The sequence below is a fragment of the Phalacrocorax aristotelis genome, chromosome 3 (genome assembly GCF_949628215.1).
Source record: "Phalacrocorax aristotelis chromosome 3, bGulAri2.1, whole genome shotgun sequence".
Lineage (NCBI taxonomy): Eukaryota > Metazoa > Chordata > Aves > Suliformes > Phalacrocoracidae > Phalacrocorax > Phalacrocorax aristotelis.
In genome coordinates this window covers 82904251-82923162 of record NC_134278.1, presented here as the reverse complement: position 1 = coordinate 82923162, position 18912 = coordinate 82904251, and the positions used below count along the sequence as shown (strand labels likewise).

General features: G+C 39.1%; 1 protein-coding gene across 9 annotated transcripts in view; it reads right to left on the bottom strand.

Annotated features, from left to right (window-relative positions):
• The window catches only part of PLCB1 (phospholipase C beta 1), a 407677-nt gene that overhangs the window by 64479 nt on the left and 324286 nt on the right, over positions 1 to 18912 (bottom strand). For all 9 annotated transcript variants that reach the window (XR_012659744.1, XR_012659743.1, XR_012659745.1 and 6 more), the window contains 8 exons: positions 17386 to 17490; positions 16603 to 16712; positions 11344 to 11476; positions 10352 to 10405; positions 8670 to 8889; positions 4608 to 4788; positions 2329 to 2405; positions 2151 to 2240 (listed from right to left, as the gene is read on the bottom strand). Coding sequence is in view for 6 of the 9 variants with exons in the window: in XM_075088215.1 (XP_074944316.1) it covers positions 2151 to 2240; positions 2329 to 2405; positions 4608 to 4788; positions 8670 to 8889; positions 10352 to 10405; positions 11344 to 11476; positions 16603 to 16712; positions 17386 to 17490 (970 nt within the window). In the remaining 3 variants the exon portion in view is untranslated. The remainder of the gene's footprint in view (positions 1 to 2150; positions 2241 to 2328; positions 2406 to 4607; positions 4789 to 8669; positions 8890 to 10351; positions 10406 to 11343; positions 11477 to 16602; positions 16713 to 17385; positions 17491 to 18912) is intronic.

Below are 18912 nucleotides of genomic sequence, written 5' to 3'. Positions count from 1 at the left end.
CATAACAGGCTGCATCTTTGTTGTATGAAGGGCTCTGACTTCCCCAAGACCTACCACAACAAACCCCCTGCTCTTTCACCGCAGGCTTTTCCCATAGGGTACTGCCTTGTCTTCAAAGTGGTGGTGGTGTTCCTTAAGGCCCAAATGTCAGTCTACAAAAGCGCACAATCATCAGTAGATGCACACTGCCACATTGTGGCACATTATATAGTAGAGAAACAGTCTCTGTCAGCGAGCAGATCCTGCTGGTGACATCTCAGAGACAATGGCAAAGCTCCCACAAAGAACAGGGCAGACTCAATTTTGGTCCCCAGCTTTGCTGAGTAAACCACATAAAGCCGAACTTGGAGGAAATACTTGAACTTTAAGTGACTTGGTGAGATAGTTATTAGGTAACCTTTGGACAAAGGCTGAAGATGAGATTCCCCCAAAGGGATAAATGCACATAAAGTAACAATTTGTGAATACTTGGGTTTATCAGATTCAGGACAGTACTCTAAAACCTAATTATGGGAATTTCTATCTATTCAGGTGGCATTAAAATCTGTTTTAGGTAGTTACACAATCCCTGGGTGTATGCAGGAATTAGAAAAATTAAGTAACAATTAATACAATATACTATTTGTGTGTAATATTCCTTCCCAAATTTGTGTAAAAGCTTTAAATTAACAACAGCCTAGCCTGGATGACTCAAATGGGATTCACCAGAAGGTCTCGCTACTCTCTATCCTACTGCAAGAATAAGGACAAAATATGTCACTTGACAGAGCAAAGCTGAGTTTCCCATGTAGTTCCCATCTCTTCTTTCCCAAGGGCTCTTTGAAAAGCCTTGCAAAGGAAAGCCTTTGGGAAAAATATGGGGCAGGGGGAAAAAGGGACACAAAAAAGAATTTCTACTTGTCTGTTTCTGAGCCCTTCTCACTCATGTCTCATTAACCTCTCAGCAGATCATTTCCTATTGCAATTGATTTTTACTGCTATAACATTTTCGTAATGACTAACTACTTTTTTCTAATGACTTCCATGCCCTCTGACCAGCTCTAACCATATTAAGCATTTATCCATTTTTAAAATAATATTATTCTGATTTTGTTTTTTCCCAGGATGTTTATTAAAACTCTATAATATCGATGCTTAAATTATTTGATGCAATTCATTGTGTGTGTGTTACTGTCTTTCAGTGTTACCAAATATACAGATTCTATGTTGAGAGGCTCCAAAACCTGTATAAACTTTTTTACCTGTAGAAAACCATAGTTGTGTCCTTGTTACTTGGTAAAATTCAGATATTCTGGATTTTTTTTTTTGTTTTTTGTTCCTCCTGTATTATTATCTGTCCTTAAATGTTACTAAAGTTAAGACTGGTAACAAGAATATTCCAGCAAACAGTGGAAGATTAAAATGCTCCATTTTCTTTTTGAGCTGCTTGCCAAAACAAATGAAGGAGGACAAACAAACCTAGATACCGTGCCCTTGGGAAGAATACAATCAGCTTGCACAACTACAGTTGTATTGTCTGGTGGTGCATAAATGAAATTAATATGCCTGTCCCTGTTCACAGAACCTGCACCCTCAGAACTCAGCTTTCCTCTCTCTTCCCCCCAAAGTGACTGCACACTGTGTAACACTGTCAGTGCACTGGAGGAGAATCAGTAGTACAGCATCTGAGGGGAATTTATCACAAAGTAGAGCAAACCTTCCAGTGTGTTGCTGCCATTTCTTCTAGAAAGAACCTTTAACAAAGTTAAGAAGAAAAAGTAACTCACACATAAAACCCTAAGTTAAGGTGAAATCAAACCCTGCAGGAACTGAAGCCACTAAGTCTATTTATAGTCAGAGGAGTAGCATCTGGATGAACAGCATCTTGGTGAGTCCGTCATGCCACACATAGGCGTGTCCCCATACCATACATCAGCACCTCTGCAGCTGACCCAGACTCAATGCTCACAGAACAGGAGCTTAGATTAGTCCCAGGAAATTAACTCAGTATCAGCAGAAGTAAAGAGGACTCCACTGCTCTGGTGAGGTATTACACTCTGACTAACAGCTGCCTTGTATTTAGGGTTGGGACCTTTCTTTGATTTTCCAGTTGTGAAAAATTTGGTGTCTCCTCATAACATATAAGGATATGGATTTAGGGATATACTTACTCTTCCATTTGATTTTTATCCTTGGACTTCGCTTCTGTGATCTTCTCCTGCCTCTTCTTGTCCATTTTTTTTTTCAATTCTTTCTTTTCTCTAAAGCAGAAAACATAAAGGCAAGTTCAAAATGTAGCTAAAAACCCAATTGGAGTAGTAACCAATTATAAGGGGAATAGCACCTTACTTTTCACACGTTTCTTTCAGTTTCTTTAGCTGGCTGTTCTGACACTCCTCTGCTACATCTGTCAACTTCTGAATAAGCTAAAAAAAAAAAATCCCAAGAAACAAAAATATGTATTTTCAGCTAAATGTCATACATAGATCTAGGTGTCCTCAAAAGTCTGTAGCAGACATGAAAGCGTTACACCATTCCCTGCTTAATTAGCAATGAACAAAAGCCAGTAAACATTTTTAAGGGTGTAAAAGCATTCTTAACCTGCCAAGTCCAGCCAGATTTATGTATGTCCAACTTACACAGCACCTACTACTTCTCCATACATCAAGGTGATATAGTTTCAGAATATTAAACATAAAACCAAAAGATATTTTGCAGATTTTACCTTCGCTAGGAATAAGAAGTGCCTATGATAACCCATAAGTGGTCACGAACTGAATCTATACAATATAAATTACAAACTGAATTCCTGTGTCACTGAATATTCACGGTTTTCTGCGAGTGCTGAGAAGATTCCTCTTGCATTGAGCATTATTATATGGAACAGCTTGGATTTCAGGGTGGTCAGGTGGATATTGAAAATTCATAAGTGATAGCCAAGAAAGCTAATTATAGATAAGCATAGCCTACATTTTGATCACAAAATGATGGATTTAAAAAACCTGAGTTGTTGGTTTGAAATGTGCTGTGCAGCGCTGGGGGTCCAATCTCGTTTGGCTTGAAACCGCTAACAAAAAGCATGCTTGTGGTGGTGATGCTGGTGGGAGAGGACTCATGGACAGGGCTTGTGTGCAAGTTCAATGAATGGTCAATTAAAGTGGGAAATGGGACCAATTTGGTTTGATCCCCCCTCTAGTTTAAGTCTGATTCTGTAAAATAGTCCTCAGGATGATGAACGACAGAATGTATAATAAGGCCTAGCTAGTCTGATCCAGCTTTTCATTCCTTAGATAGAAGATACTGACAATAGCCTGTCCTCTAAAAGAAAGACATCAGAAAGAATCTCTTGGCTGCAAAGCAGATTTTAGTTGGAATATTAACTCCTGCACAGCTCAGAGGGAAAACTGCCTGAAGGTTCTGTGCTAAAATACTAATATATCCTGACACTACCTAACTGGACAATGCTGAAAATGTAACTTTGCTTTGAGAAATGCCATTTTCGGTTTTGAAATGAGAAATGAGTTAGCTTACAATATAAGCTCAACTATGTGGGTCCAAAATGGTTTGTTTTCATAAAAATTAAAAACCCTGAGATACAGCCAACAACTGTTACTTGAATGTGGGCTCTCTCCCTGCAGCACAGGTAACTGTGTCCATGCACCCACACTACAGCAGCTCCTGTTTGGTAATGCTGAAGTGATTCACATATAACGGGTGATGAACAGGGCACTGCTTGGGAACTGCAGCACCATGCTATGATCCATGGGAATGAATTTGTGAAAAGGCCTTGCTGAGCAATATCCATGCATATCACTCCTCTGACCTGCTCTTTTTGGATGGCAGGGCAGAGTAGACAAATCACTTCATCCAACAGTAATGGGGCAAAACATCATATAGTAGAAAAACAAAATCTGAGAGAGGATTGTCTGGAGTTGAGAAACAGTTTGCACTCCCATAACACCCTTTAAAAATGTTCTTTTCTGCCTGAGAATATCCATCAGCATCAGCTGCCATCTGCCCAAGCTCCTCTATTTCAGCTCAGAGGGCCTATGATCCTGCTGAAGTTGTCAGCCAAGCTCCAGCTGTAAAAACACAAGTTGGCTTGGACTGATGGATGCAAAAATATTTTTTCACCATATACAGATTATGTCCTGTATCCCCTTAAAGCATTCATCTGCAACAGAAACACTGTTTGGCACAACTCTGTGCCCTGGGGAATGTTTGAATCTATCTTCATTTATTTGTTTCCCCAGTCTTTCAATTTAGTTTCCAGCTAATCCTGCCTCCTTGAGTGTTGTACGTTTAAAAAAAGCGTCAGAACAAAACGGGAACATCATCTGAAAGCTGCAATAAACTGAGATGTACTTAAGTAGAGCTAAGGACTCTCTGTGTTAGCAGTAGTAATAATTCTGTTGCCTTTCTGCCTTCCATCCAAAGCCTTCCAAGCTGTTAGAAATCCTAGTGACAAAGTGACACAACACCCCCTTCAAGTTGCAGCAGACCACAGGGAAATCAAGCTCTGAAATGGACTCCAAGTAAGAGGAAGCCCCACTTAATTATAATGTCATGCGGCTTTCATTGCTTATCCTGAGATGGCTTACGCTAAGCAGACAACATAACAAACGTACCAGCTTAATGTGCTCTCGTTTCTGGTACTTTTCACTGTAATACTGCTCCTGTCGGAGATTTAGCAGCTGCTGTTGTTGCTTCTCCTTCAGCTCGACTAGCTTCTGGGTCATTTCAGAGTCGAGTGCAGCTAATTCCTGTTCAATAGTTGAAGAACTGTGGTCTGGGCTGCCCGTTTCAGATCTGCAAAGACACACACATGCACTACCTAGGTCTAAGACACTAGGCATGTACACTCTGCCCCATATTTAAACTTTGTTTTTAAGGCATTTGGTTATATGTAGCCCATTAAGAAGTTTCTCAGCACCACATATAGGGCCAGAAGATAATTTTAGCTCTAGGAAGTCCAATAATTCCATCTTTTCGAGAAAAAAATAGTGTTAACAGTTTATTAATGGGATTGCTATTGCTTTTAAACCTTATTTTACTAACTCACCACAGAGGTGTGAACCAGACTTAGAATAAAAGAGCTTGGCAGCTGCCAAGATTTCCCATAAACAGCTCCTCTTGGAACTTGTTTATCCACTTCCAGACATGTAACTTGAACTTCAAAGCTGCACAGTTCTCAGCAGAAATGGTGAGTGTATTTTGAAAACCAAGTCATTCTTGCATACCCTTAACAATAAATTTAAGAGCATAATTTTACATCTGCATTTATAAAATGCCTAAAATGGTAGGAATATCCTTTGAGTTGGTATTTTCTCCCCACCTTCAGGAAATGCCATGGATAGCATGCACAAAGGAAAGTGCTCTGTGGACTGCTGACTTTAGGAAGAAAGTTAACAGCCCGGTGGGGAGCAAACCTCAGAAAGGCTGCACATAGGAGCAAATTAAAAATACAATGAAGAAGCGAAAAAGCAACACTAAGGAACAGTTGGGGTTTTTTTTTCTTTCTTAAGACAGAAGGAAGGATAGATGTAATTGTGAAAGGAGACATGACATGACAACACTAAAGTACTCAAGGAAAAAATAAGCAGCAAAAGCAGCATTGTTCTCAGGCCAGCAGTAAACAAAACCCAAGAAAAACATTAAAAAAGCAAATTATGCTGTGGCCCTGCTCTGCTGCTGTGTTTACTGCTGTACTCAGGTGTTAAATCAGTTGCCTGGGAAACCTCAAGAACAGCGCACGAGATGGACAAAACACCAAAACCTTGAACAGAAAGGGCCAACACTGTGAGAAACATGAGTTTGCTGCTCAGAGATTTGCTGAGATTACAATGCAGAGAACTTGCTGCACTGGGTGCCTCTCTTTTCTCTCTTGGGTTCAAGTTTGCAGCTGCTGTCAATTCAAGTAACTTCAACTGAAATAATGTGAAGCTGCTTTCATCAATCTGAGGATACAAACCAAGGTAGCCTCTTTTTATTTCTTGTATTTTTATTGTATTTGAATATTCTGCTAAGAGGTTAAGCGGTGTCAGTGTGATAGGTGACGATAATTTAAATACAGAACCAGAAGACAGCAGTAATGAATACTAAAGCCAGCATACTATACCATTACCCCATACATTTTAAAGCTGACACTTCTCTTGTATTTTGGGGAAAAAGAAATAAGGCCTATTTCTAAATGCTGGCTAAAATACTAGGATTGTGTTTTAAGGTACATAATAATTAAAGAAACTTCAGAACACCACCAGCAAAACACTTCTGCATGTGTATAAATAAATACTTCTAATTTCCTATAGACAATGGCTTTACTGAAATTTGGCCCAGTTTTAGGCAAGGGCATGAAACATGGATTGCTTCTGACCAGAGACAGCACATTTGTATGGCAATCTGATACAGGGACTCCTGATGAAGTAATGATTTACACTTTGCATTTACAGGCAAACAGCTTCAGCAATAATTCAAAATGATGAAAATCACATTTTTCTTTGGGATGCAGTATGCTATTAGAAGTCTTCTGATTGAGATAATATGTACTTGCAAGTTTGAAAATCCCTAAAAATATATTCCTGCCTTTTAAAAATTCAACCTCTGATTTTTTTAACCTTCAGATTTCTCTGTATCTGCACATAAAACCTCACATCTCTGAAATCATTGTGACAGCTCCAAGTAATAGACCGCAGGGTTTTATTGCCTGGTATAATGAATGATTTATGGTCAGATCATAACGAAATAAAAAACCAAAATCCTTTTTACTCAAAGATAAATGAGTCATTTTATTTATTCAGTTTGTTTTTCTGCTTAAATTTGAATAGAATATGTTAGAGAAAAGAAAGATGACACTGTCTGGTCTGCCGTTATCTGTCACACACATTGATGATGGAAAATACAGTGTATAAAACAACACTGTGTGTGCAGCTGACGACTGGTCAGTAAGGGAGTCTGTTAAACTCAAGCATAGAAGCGTGAAAATTGGCAACAGCTAAGGCCAGCTGAACACAGATATATTATATAACATAGATATCTATAACATAGATATATTATGAGTGTTAAGCTCTTATTATGCCCAATGACATTTTGACATCAGGCAGGCATAAATAAATAAGCTCCCTCCTAGGGACAATTTGTGGCCTGAATCTCACTCACCTACAATGAGAGATACTATCAACAAGGTTAGCAGCCAGAGCATGCTTGCAGCCTTTTTCTCTGATGATCTCCTACCAAACACTATCAAGTAATTTTTTTGATGGTCATTCAGTGTCTTCATATTGAGGAAGTGCAGCTATATCAATTTTATGTAAAAGGTAAAGGACTTTTGTGTTTATTTAATTACTTAAAAGTTAAATCATGTTAAAATGAGAATGCTGCATTAATGCAAGAAATAAAAATTTAGTAGGGTAGCCCTACCTGATTATCATTCAATCGTACCAGTATCAGACACTAATTGTACCTATGTGTGTATATGTCTTACTAGGAGTTAGGAATTGATCTTCGTTAGCATACAGCTCCTTACCATATGAAGACAACAATAATTGTGGAAAGATTAATGCATCATAACAGTCTTTGCATTTCAAACTGATAATGATAAATAGAACTCTCCGTTTTTATTATCACCTAAACAAATAATATAAAAATTGTATCAGCACACACAAAGAGATTGGGTAATGCAAGATTTAGAAACAGCCACAGCACAGAAGGGGTGTGCATGCAAGATTTAGAAACAGCCACAGCACAGAAGGGGTGTGCATGCAGAGGCAAAGCCAAGCAATCATTAAGAGAACCCCTCATGGTCTGGATCAATCATAATTAAAACAGTAGTCAGACGTTAACTTTCAGGTGCTTCTTTCACCTAACTATACATCTGATGCCTTCTACTATAACATGGGCTTTTCCCAGGCTTCTAACTTGGAGACAATGCTGTTCAGCCTGAAATTGAGAACATCAATTTTACCCATAAATAGCATAAAAGAGGACTAAGTTTTGTTCCTGTTTTGACACTTGGGTCTCTTTCACCACCAAACAGGACACTGTGGTGGCGCAGAGTAAACCAATTGCTTAATATGGACGCGATGACCACATGTGCTGGCTGCAAAAACTTCTTGCTTGAAAATGGAGCTACATTATAAAGTTATATTATTAATTGTGGAGTAGAAGTTTCCAAACTGATACTCTTTCCAAAGAAGGTCAGCATGGGAGAAGACGGGGTGCTCTGATAAAACATGCTGCAGTTGACCTGAGTAGGAAAGTAAAACATTTATCCAGGTAGGTTTGAAAGCTTTTGCGCTGCAGTCTGGTTCCTGAACTGCCCTAATATGTTCGGGATACCCCATCTCATAGTTCGTGATTAAGCTCACTACATAACCCTGACTGCTGTCACCTACCCATACCAGTGGTCTAGGGAAAGTCCCAAGATAAATATTGCGTGCCCCCATTTACAGGGAAAGAGGTATAACATGGTGAACAACTTATCTGGCTTCTAGCAGAAAAGCAGCACCTCACAGAGAGGGCTTTTTTGGATTATTTCCGTTATCAAAGGCCCTGACTTCATTTTACCTAGGAATCTTGCTGCTTTTGATTTTTTTCTGTCCTCTAATGTCACCTCCACATTAATTGTCTACTATAAACGAAGAGCTGAGTAAAGATCTCCAATACCAAGAACAGGAAAGCTATGCTCAACATACCTTTTCTTACTGTCTCTTTTTGCTGTTTTTTCTAAAACTGCTCTTCGTCGCAGGTAGTCATTTTGGATTTCATTATATTTTGCAGTGTGCTCTTTGATAAGGTCAGTGGTCTTCTTGTGGTGTCTCTTTACAAGGTCCTTCATTTCCTTGTAGTGCTTCTTCTGAAGCTTAACAAAAGACTTCTGTTGTTTTAGCTCCTCGATAGTCTGTGCTTCCACTTCTACAATGATAATAACAAAAGCCACTTCACTTTTCTAATAATGTATGATTTCAACCAGAGAACTCAGAAATCTCCATTAGTAGGAATGAAACAAAGCATGCTTGTTTACTGCTGGTAAGTGAAAGGTGATAGCTTAAACTGACTGAGTACTTATCTGGAAATAAGCTAACCAGATTAAAAATACGGTGCCAAATTTAATTGATATAAGAGTAATAAATGAGATGAAAAATTTAGAACATGAAGATGTGTAGCAAAATAAAAACCATGTACTCTCTTTCCTCAACCCCTTCCAGATGCAAAAGATTCCCACCAGCCCAACCTAGAAAAACATTATTTTACACAGATATTACCACAGACCTTTTTTGTACCCACTGTACCAACACTTCGTCTCCCTTCTCTCTGGATGGGCTACCTAACATGCTGATGCCTAAACCCCCTCATGAACAGCACTTCAGCTGCCTGCTCTCCTCCCTTGATGCAGGCACTGGCTGGAAGCATCTGTCCTGGTATTATCATGGCATCTCAGGAGAGACTTCATCCTGCATCAGAGGAGTCATGGCCATCTAGTTGCCAGTCCAGCAAAGAATTGGTAGCTAAACGCTGAGAACTGCCCTCCAGCGCTGTTGCTCCAACAGCAGCTATGAAGGATGTCCGGCTCTGTGAACCCATATCACAGCTCGAGCTCACAGTCTGCTAGCATGACCGCCACAAGCAATTAAAATAATGTGCTGGAGGGAATAGTGACTTTGCATCATCTGGGGTCACAGCTCTGGGAAAACCAGACTGAAAATCCCTTCCCGGACAACTGACTGAGGCCAGCAGGTACTTCGGCAATCTAGGCCAGCCTCTTTCTACTGCACATGAAGGGGAATGAATAAGAGGTCATCAATATGCAGAATTTCATATCTTAGCTGTTTTCCACACCTAAGTGTAGGACTACACAAGATTTGTACATGGAGTGGGTTCTAATTATGAGTTATGAGATTTGCAATCTAAACTCTAACTCCAAGCTGGAAGACATGACTCCCAACAGTAAGGCACTATCTAACTATCAGACCAGTTTGCTTGATGTAATGGTAATTTCAGTTTTCTAGGAGCAATGGGAGCACTGCAAGGCTAATAGAGATAAAAATATTCAGAGCAAATTTAGCTTCTGTTCTCACAATAATGATGGCCTTTTGTCTGCATTAGATGGTAACGCTGTGCTTGTGAAGCTATAAAAATAGGATATTTTTAAAAAATTCCGTATTGGCACCCAATACCAATCTCATGAAACATGTGCTCAAACATTTAATAACTTCAAAGCTGAGGAAGAAAACATGGTATGTACATCTTCTTTGAGTTACTGCAGTCCTAGTCACTCAAAGAAATGTCTAAGCCAGATGGCCTATTCAATAAAAAAGATATTTCTTTTTACAACGAAAGTGTATCACTCATGCAGCATAAACTGTATATTTATTACCTGTGAGGACACTCTGAATAAGATCTTCCGTCTTTGCAGGTGCTTTCACCGAACCTAGAGGTAAAAGAGATGACTGATTCTAATCCTTTCAAAGCAACAGCCATTACTAAGCTGCTTGATTGAATATTAAAACATGACAGGTGACACAGAACATACACTCACATGGGCATTTATTAATCATTTGAGAAAACATATCTCTTGAGCAGAAGAGTAGCAACATGGAAAACAACACCGATCCTGTGAGCCAACACAAAAACATAACCTTCCAAAAACCCACCTGAGCTTTCTTGTTTTACTTATGAGGAGGATGTTATTGAACTCTCTGATACCGCTCACATGAGTCATTTAAGTGGTATTAGGCTGACAGTTAGTACAAGTGCCCTGTATTATGATGTCAGTACAAGATTTCTGTACACAAGATTAATCCAGCTCCTTGGAAGTTAGTTAGATCAAGCCTTTGAAGACTGCAGTCATAAAATTATAAACACTGTGGTTTAACAAGCATTTGTTATAGGAGATACGTTAATACAAAATATGTAAGTATCAAAGACTGGATTTTGTATGTATAAAAGTCTGTATAAGAGGTAACTACATGCATGAATTAGGCATATTTGTAAACACAATTTAAAGAGATTCCTGCACTTGCAACAACAACAGCAACAACAACAAAAACAAACAAACAAACAAAAAACCACACAGAAACAAAAACCCACCAAAAAAAAAAAAACACCTGGAAAAATTTCAAGCTTGCAATGAACTTCAGTTCCACCACAAAAGCAACTCTTAAATAGAAGATATTAGTATATTTGAAGAAGACTGGCCCTAGTAGCATACTGAAGTAGTGGGAAATTTTCTACCTATTTTATAAAACCAAACCAAACAAACAAACCAACACAACCCACCCAAACACTTTGTTCTTTAAACAGAAAGCACATGAAAACTTTTTATCCAGATTTATTTTGAAAAGATGGGATATTTTTTATTTTTTTTACCTGGTGCTGGTTGGCTATGGACAACCTGAGTTGCTGGTTTCGGTGTAAGAGAGGCAGTGTAATTTACTCCATTTTCTGCTGGTGTTGGCCTAGGTTCATTGTTAGCTTCGGATGGCACATCTCCGTGGTCAATCTGAAAATACATAAGGAATTACATTACCCTTCCAAATTAACATACTTAAAGTTATTTATTTGCAGGTCTAGTTTAGTCTTTTTTTTTTTAAATGTGAAATTCTGTGAGTGCTACATATAAATAATTCTAAAAGAAAACAAAAACAACAAACAGATATTCCTAGGAGCCATGGTAATCTAGGTGGTTCATTTTTCCAGGGTAAACTTCAAGACGAAATAGAGCATGTATTATTCTGAATTCTTTTTTTTTTTAATTTTACATGGATATAACTCATCAGGGATGTTCTTCAGTACAGTATATATTAGCTACACCAGATGTGAAATCCGTATTTTACTGAAAAGCATTGTGCTCTGCCATAAAACCTTTCTAGAAATAATGTAGAAGCTGGAATGAAAATGCTACTCAAATCCCTGCTGTGAACAAAACATGTACACAAATTACTTTTAGATTTCATAGATCCACACAGCACTATCATTATTCACTGTTCTTACAGAACAGAGACATAATTCTGATTCCCAAGATCTTACATTCTTGTCATTACACTCCAAGGATAGTATGTAAACAGTACCTCCACCCTGCTGCATAAATACATCTTTGGTATCCAAATATTTAAGCACTTTCCACAATCTTTTCCTTCTCTCCAGTTTTGAAAAGGCTCAGGCTTACAGCATATGTTAGACTATGCATTGAACATCTTACGATTTTCCTTGTGACCATCAGGTTTTAAGCAAGCACAGAAGGTCATTCAAAGCAATTTTTATTTTGAAATGGCCAAGCCCCCCTTCCTGCTGTCCCTGTGAGGGGCCAGTTGCCATGGTGTCTCAGGGTAGTTTTGGATTTGTTCCTTCAGCTGCTTCCATTTCACTCTTTGATGGTAATCACATTACATGCAGAGGCAGGATGCCACAGTTGTTTTTTTTCCCCTTGATTACTCCATGCTTGCAAAATATCAGCCTGCACTGCATCAATACAGGCAAAATACATTTTGATCTGTTTTGTGCTGCTCCTGCTGCTGATTTCCTTCATCTTGGCCCCAACAACATACTATATAATGCAAAAGGATTTCTGTCTCAACAGCCTATTTCTAGCAAAATTGTGGGAGAGAGGTACTGTAGCCAGCAACATGATGCAATTGAAAACTGATGCCAACAACTTCATTTATATCAAGCAGGAATGACTGCAATAAAATAAGGAAAACCATGATCTAGCCAACATTTACGTCAGTAGAACAATGTGACTGGCAAAAGCTGTAGCTCTGACAAACACAGACATGGCTACCCCCTCAATTGTCCTTAAAATATACTCCCCACAGGATGCAATTAATTAGTTTAATAAAAACAACGTTTGCTATAGATCATCAACATTTAATACAAATAAAACTATAATTCCTAACTTCTGGCAACTTTGTGCCACAAAAGTCACTGCATGGGAAAGTGGGTATTAGCTTCCTTTTTTGGGACTAGGTTTGTATGGGGTGTGAAATGGGGCAACACAGCTTGTTGAGAAACTATTAATGTATCCTGTCAGTTTTGGACATAAAACATCTGTTTCCAGAAACTAAAGCAGAAATGTGAGACAGGATCAGGATGTGAATAAAGGGTAATTTTTACTACATCAAGCAATCTAATCTCATTAAAAAGTACTTTCTCTTCTTGTAATTCATCACACAGAATGCTAAAGTAAACATGATTTTTCCTTAGCGGAGAATTTTTTAGGCTCTTTGGAAAACATGATGTAATCCAGCCTTATAATTTATAGTTTTAATATTAGCAGAAAATAGTTTATATTCCACATGTTGCCATGTCTTTTGCAAGTCAGTAAATTTACTAAGTAGAAAGATACATACCCATACAGGCACATATCTATATGGTCTATTTTTGTTTCCACAGAGAAAAGGAGCTGCAATATATTGGGATTGGGAGATCTCCATGCTGCACTGTTAGACTAGGCAGGCAGTTCTTAAGTCAGTTTGCCTCTATCCTCCTTGGCAAAGTATAAGCAAGTATAAGCAGGGTCTCCCTATAAGAAGCGTCAGATCAACTTTATTTCCATTACCGTAACTTGGTGTGATTGTTATGATTTGCAAAATTATGCCTGAATTTTCATTTTAAATAGTGGTATTGGATACACTAAGTGCAGCTGCTCTCCTAGAGATGTTTTTGTTTACTTTCCCTATTAAAATAATTTTATTTAACCAAAGAAGCCAACTGGAGTGATTACACACACACACATATTTGATTTATATCCAGGCATGTGAAATAATAGTTTCCATTTCAACACTGTTTTATGGATAGAAAAAACAGGTCAGATGCTCTGGTGCTTCCATGTCAGACACAATAGTGAGCCAGCAAGGCCTCCTGACTCCTTGACTCTGCAGTGGGAATTAACATGCAGCCCCAGTGACAATACACCATCAGGCACAGACATAACGCATTTTACTCCGGTTAGTTTTTCCTAGACCCCCACATACCTCTGCTCCTGAGACTTTGGGGATGAAAACGTACAAACTAGTTACACCAATCTATTTTAGGCTGGGATTAATTCATCCCAAGAAACTCCCAGCCGCAAATTTCATAGCCTGTTCCTCCTGTCTGTAAAGGACACCAGGCAGGGAAAGAGCAGGCAACCTTCACTACCTGTGTGCTCCTAAAGATTTACTATGTATTCAAATAAGTACAGTTAAAGATGCAAAATGCACTGCAGGTATTACAATGCTTCCATTCTGCAAAAATTGCTGTTCTAAGGCCAGGCTGGAAAGCAAGAACTGGAAGCTATGTGCTGACCATAAAGCTAAAGGTAGGAATTCACATTATGCTTATGACAGTAACATTGCAAATAGATACAGAAAAGATGCTGTAAATTTTGTCAGTTCTTCAGCATTCTTCATTTATGTTATTGCACCGATAATGAACAGGCAGTGTAATCTGAAGCCTAAAGAAAGGCTAATTTATTTCTTCAAAATGATCCACTATTAGATAGCTTATTTGACTACTGTTTTGCAAAAAGCCTAGGGAACCTCTTACAGAGATGCAGCTTAAACTTCTAGGTAGCAAAGAAAAAAAACCTCAGTCTTCCTGTAACAGCTGCAAGAATCCAGCTCAGATAAATAAATGTGTGTGAGGGGACGGAAAGAGGTGTGGGGAAGTGGAATCTGTACTACAAGACATCACAGTTTTGCACACAAACATTTATAGTGCATAAAATTGAAATTGTACATAGGAAAATTGAATCCAGGTGCACTTATGTGTACATTTCTGGCAAACATGCTTGGGTTTATTTAGCTATGTTGCCAGTGAACATACTTGCAATTATTAACCCATGTGATTCTTGTGGGCCAACGTGCGTGAGTAAAACAGTCAGCCCTGCTGACTGATGAAGAAAACATCATCATCACATAACATGATCAGGCAATTCAAGATTTCCAAGGCCAGCCCAGCTGCCAAATATCTTACCCAGAATGGGCATTTATAAACAGAAGGTAACAATAGTCTATTTAGATTGCTACTGAAAGCGGCAGTTTTGTACCTGTCCCTTGCTGCTGCATTGAACTGAATGTTTATACATTTTTAGCAAACATACCACTACAATCATTACGGTGTTCTTTGAAAAAAATATTTCTCTGCTATTCCAAAACAAGCTCCTTTATCCCATGAGCTTTCAAGCTCCTTGACGTATGGTAGCACTACCTGAGCACTACAATTCATCTTTCCTTCTTCCCATTTGCTTTAGAAGATACTCTATGACAGGGTTTTTCTCACTAACAAATAGCCTGTACAGACCAGGAAAATCTGTACTTTTTCAAAAGTAAAAGTGACCTCTAAGGTATTTAAAGGATTATGTTAAAAAAAGACTTTGCTATTAAAATAGAATCTCATGTGTAGAGCGTCCTAGAAAAATGTCTAAGATACTATTGAGCATTTCACAGTGTCCTCATTCAGCCGAACTTGTGACACTGCACGAAGAGTAAATTGCTGGCCACTGAATTGTAATGACTTTCACTCATCTGGTCTGCTTTGGGAGTATATTCTTGGTTACAAAATCTAGTTCAATGACGCTTTGCACATATGAGAATTAAAGAAGACAGGCACCAGAGCTGAGGGCAGTTTAGGATTATAAAGCATTTCTCGATCTTTGCTAGAGACTTGTATCAAGTGCCTTTTGATTCACATGATGTGCCTAACATCTGACGCAAGCAACCTTTAAAAGACAAGGTTGATATTTTCAAACACTGCTAGAAGACATCCCAATGTCAATGTCTGGAACAGAGACTGAACGTTTGTGCGTAGAGTTTATCAGAACCAAATCTGAACTGCCAGTACTCTCAATTATGCTGAAAATAAAATCTATGCATTTGTATGCAGAACGCCTCCAATTATCCAGAAAAATAGGGTTTACAGGTTAGTCCGTAGGTAAGCACATATAGCCAAACAGAAACCAAACAACTGAAAATGTAGCTCCCATAGCTTTCAGCTATGCTAGAATAGGCTTGAACATTTATTTACTCTATGGTCTCCTCCCTCTTCATCTCTCTTTCTAAGATCTATGAAGAGTTGGATCGGTTGACAGACAGAGGCCCCTTCCCATCTGAACTGTCGTACCATTCTACAGGGTCTCTTTAGGGCATGGTTGCTCACAGAGAATATATAGAGACATCATAATCTGAGCTACACAAATGTTTCGAACAGAATAACCTCTCCAGAAACAGTGCCGGGAACTGGAGAATTTGTAATATTTGCAGGAAAAGCTACTGAAACAGAGCTGTCTTTTTTGTAAGGGAACTTTGGCATCACCCTAGAAAACAACAGGCAATGACTTAGGGAGATTTCATTTACTACGTCACAAAGTTGCAAATCAGCAATCACATAACATGGCTTTTCATTCAGCTTTCAGTGTCTTTTTACCTCTGAAGAGTAACTTGCTGCATATACAACATGCTGTGAAAACAGACACACAGTGCAATGTTTCTTGGCTATAATGTACCCTCTTCTCATTCTAGGTGAAGTGTTTATAGGTGTTCAAGTAATCAACACATACAATTCCCAGGGACTTTCAATATCTCTCTTTCTAAGCAAAGTAGGTTTTAAATACCATAACATAATCTACAGGGACTCTGAAACCTCCCTTACCTCTTTCTTCATATCTTCTTCATCTTCCAGAGTCAGTGCAGCCAGTTGCTTAGCTCTCTGCTCCATCAAGTTTACATATCTGATTGGATTGGATAAGGCCTCGATCACATCTAGAAATAACGCAAATACTTCATTTTCAGAAAATGCATACAGATCTGCTGCTGCTAGGTACTTCTAGGTCTGGAAACAACAGTGGAGGGGAGTATACTGTCATGCACAAATACTCTAACACAAACCCTCTTTGAGTTTGTGCTTGGGTCTCGTGGATATGCATTTTCTGCAAGGTGTTTTATGATGGATTTTCAAAGCTTACAGCATCAGCCATCTAGGATCCTGCTTCAAGTGGCACAAAGAAGCATTAGTAAAAATCCTGTTTTTACAAAAAAATCTAAACAGCCATACAGAATACTGTTTTTCAGTGAAGATGCACAGTGTGGTCTTTAAACCTGTCGTTGTTTAGAGTCAATTCCAAAATACAAACCTCTTCATTAAACATGGCACTTTACTTAGGAAACAATTACATACTACTGCGTCACATAAGCAAAGGTCCATTTGTGTTTCAGTGGCAAATGCCTGGGGTACTTCCTCCTTTAGAGTCGTACAAGGTCTGCCAAGTTGGCCCTAATCCTAAACCTCAGGCAGGCTGCTGTAAATCAGGCCACCTTGTACGAGTGATGAGACATAATGATCCTTCAGGTGCAGAGGTTTGTTCACAGGACTGTTATCCCAATATGGCAAGTCATCTATACCACGTTAATTTTGTGGAAAATTTCACAGAATTACCTGCGTAAGTATCAGGTACATAGTCTTTGACCTCTATGTACACAAAGAGAGCTGGCAGTGTCAAAGGTTGGTTCCTCTCATTCCTCAAACAGATGTAGTGATAGCCTGCAAAATAAGAAACAACCAGTTCAGAGCATAAACTCTTCCACAGGCATTTCCAATGTAATTGTGTTATCATTTGTTATTTATAGTGTGGCTCCAACGGAGCAAGCAAGCCCAGGGAATTCTGGTAGGGAAAGGTCTACCTGAAGGGTTTCAGAGATGAGTATACAGACAAGGACCTATTAGGAAGGCACATGACACTGCAGTTTAAAATAGTATCTTCCCTTTATTTTTACAGCTGTGTCCATCTACAAGTAATGGTTAAATACTTGCTTTGGGAATAATAGTCATTCTGTGGATTTGTGCAACAGTATGATACAGTTTTCAATAATGTCTCAGAAAAGAGAGATATTACAAAGGTTTCTCAGTTCCCTCAAGCTCCTCCAGCAAATTTTTAGCATGTAAACACACTAAAATCAATATGCTGCTCTCCATCACATGCTGTAAACTACTTAATACTGGAGTCAAAATGACAGAAGATAGGCCTGCGGGTAAAAGCTCTCAAAAGTCCTTCTATGATTTAACACAGTGGCCTTTGTCCTAAACAGCACAAGCTTAAAAGTAGGTACATGATTCAGTGCTCTGCTGAATGGACTGTGCTGCATGAAGGGTGAGTGCCATGAAAGAGGACCAGCCGTCTAAGAGTTCAGTTTCACCAGAAGAGGGAAATCCTTCACATCCCCCTTTCACCTATCTTCCTCTGGAGCTTGGCAGATCGTCCATGAGGCAATTATATCCATTAAGCCAGGACAAAACAGCAGAGAGTTTTCTGCTGGATTGATAAGATGAGTTGGCTCACAAAAAAGGTGTGGAGATTGGCAGAGCTGGCACAACAGAATGGCCAGGGTTGCATGGCCAAGAGCAGGGCAGAAGGGAAGTAGAAGGGAAAGATGTGACAACTAGTGAAGAAATCCTGGAGCAGCAACATGCCCAGCAACCACCTCCCATGGCAAGCCTGTTTGCACTTGCAACGAGGCCATGCGACCCATACCAGCTAAGACAAAACGGCTTGGAGCTCTTTTCAGAAGAGCCCTGACATTACCTGCCACAAGAGAAGGGACAGATTTATACACTCCCTGAGATCAGGTCTCCAGGAATAAAATGGACAACAACAGTTAGATACAGGGTTATGTGAGTTTTGTGCTGCTGCTGGGACTGACTAGACAAGGTACAAGGGTAGACACAGATATTCTTCCTTTTCCAGTGTGAGTGAAACTGGGAGCATGTTTATGGCCCATATGCTTGCCCTAATCTAGTTTCCTCCCCTCCCCAGAAAAGCTGGTGCTGAAGTTGACCGCTTCGCTTGCTCAAAATGCCAATATCACTGCATCTTTCTGAAACATGATCTCTAACAAGTCTCTGGCCTGGAAAATAAGGGCTGAGTTGTTGCACAAGATAGTTTTCAGTTAAGTGCCCACTAATTAT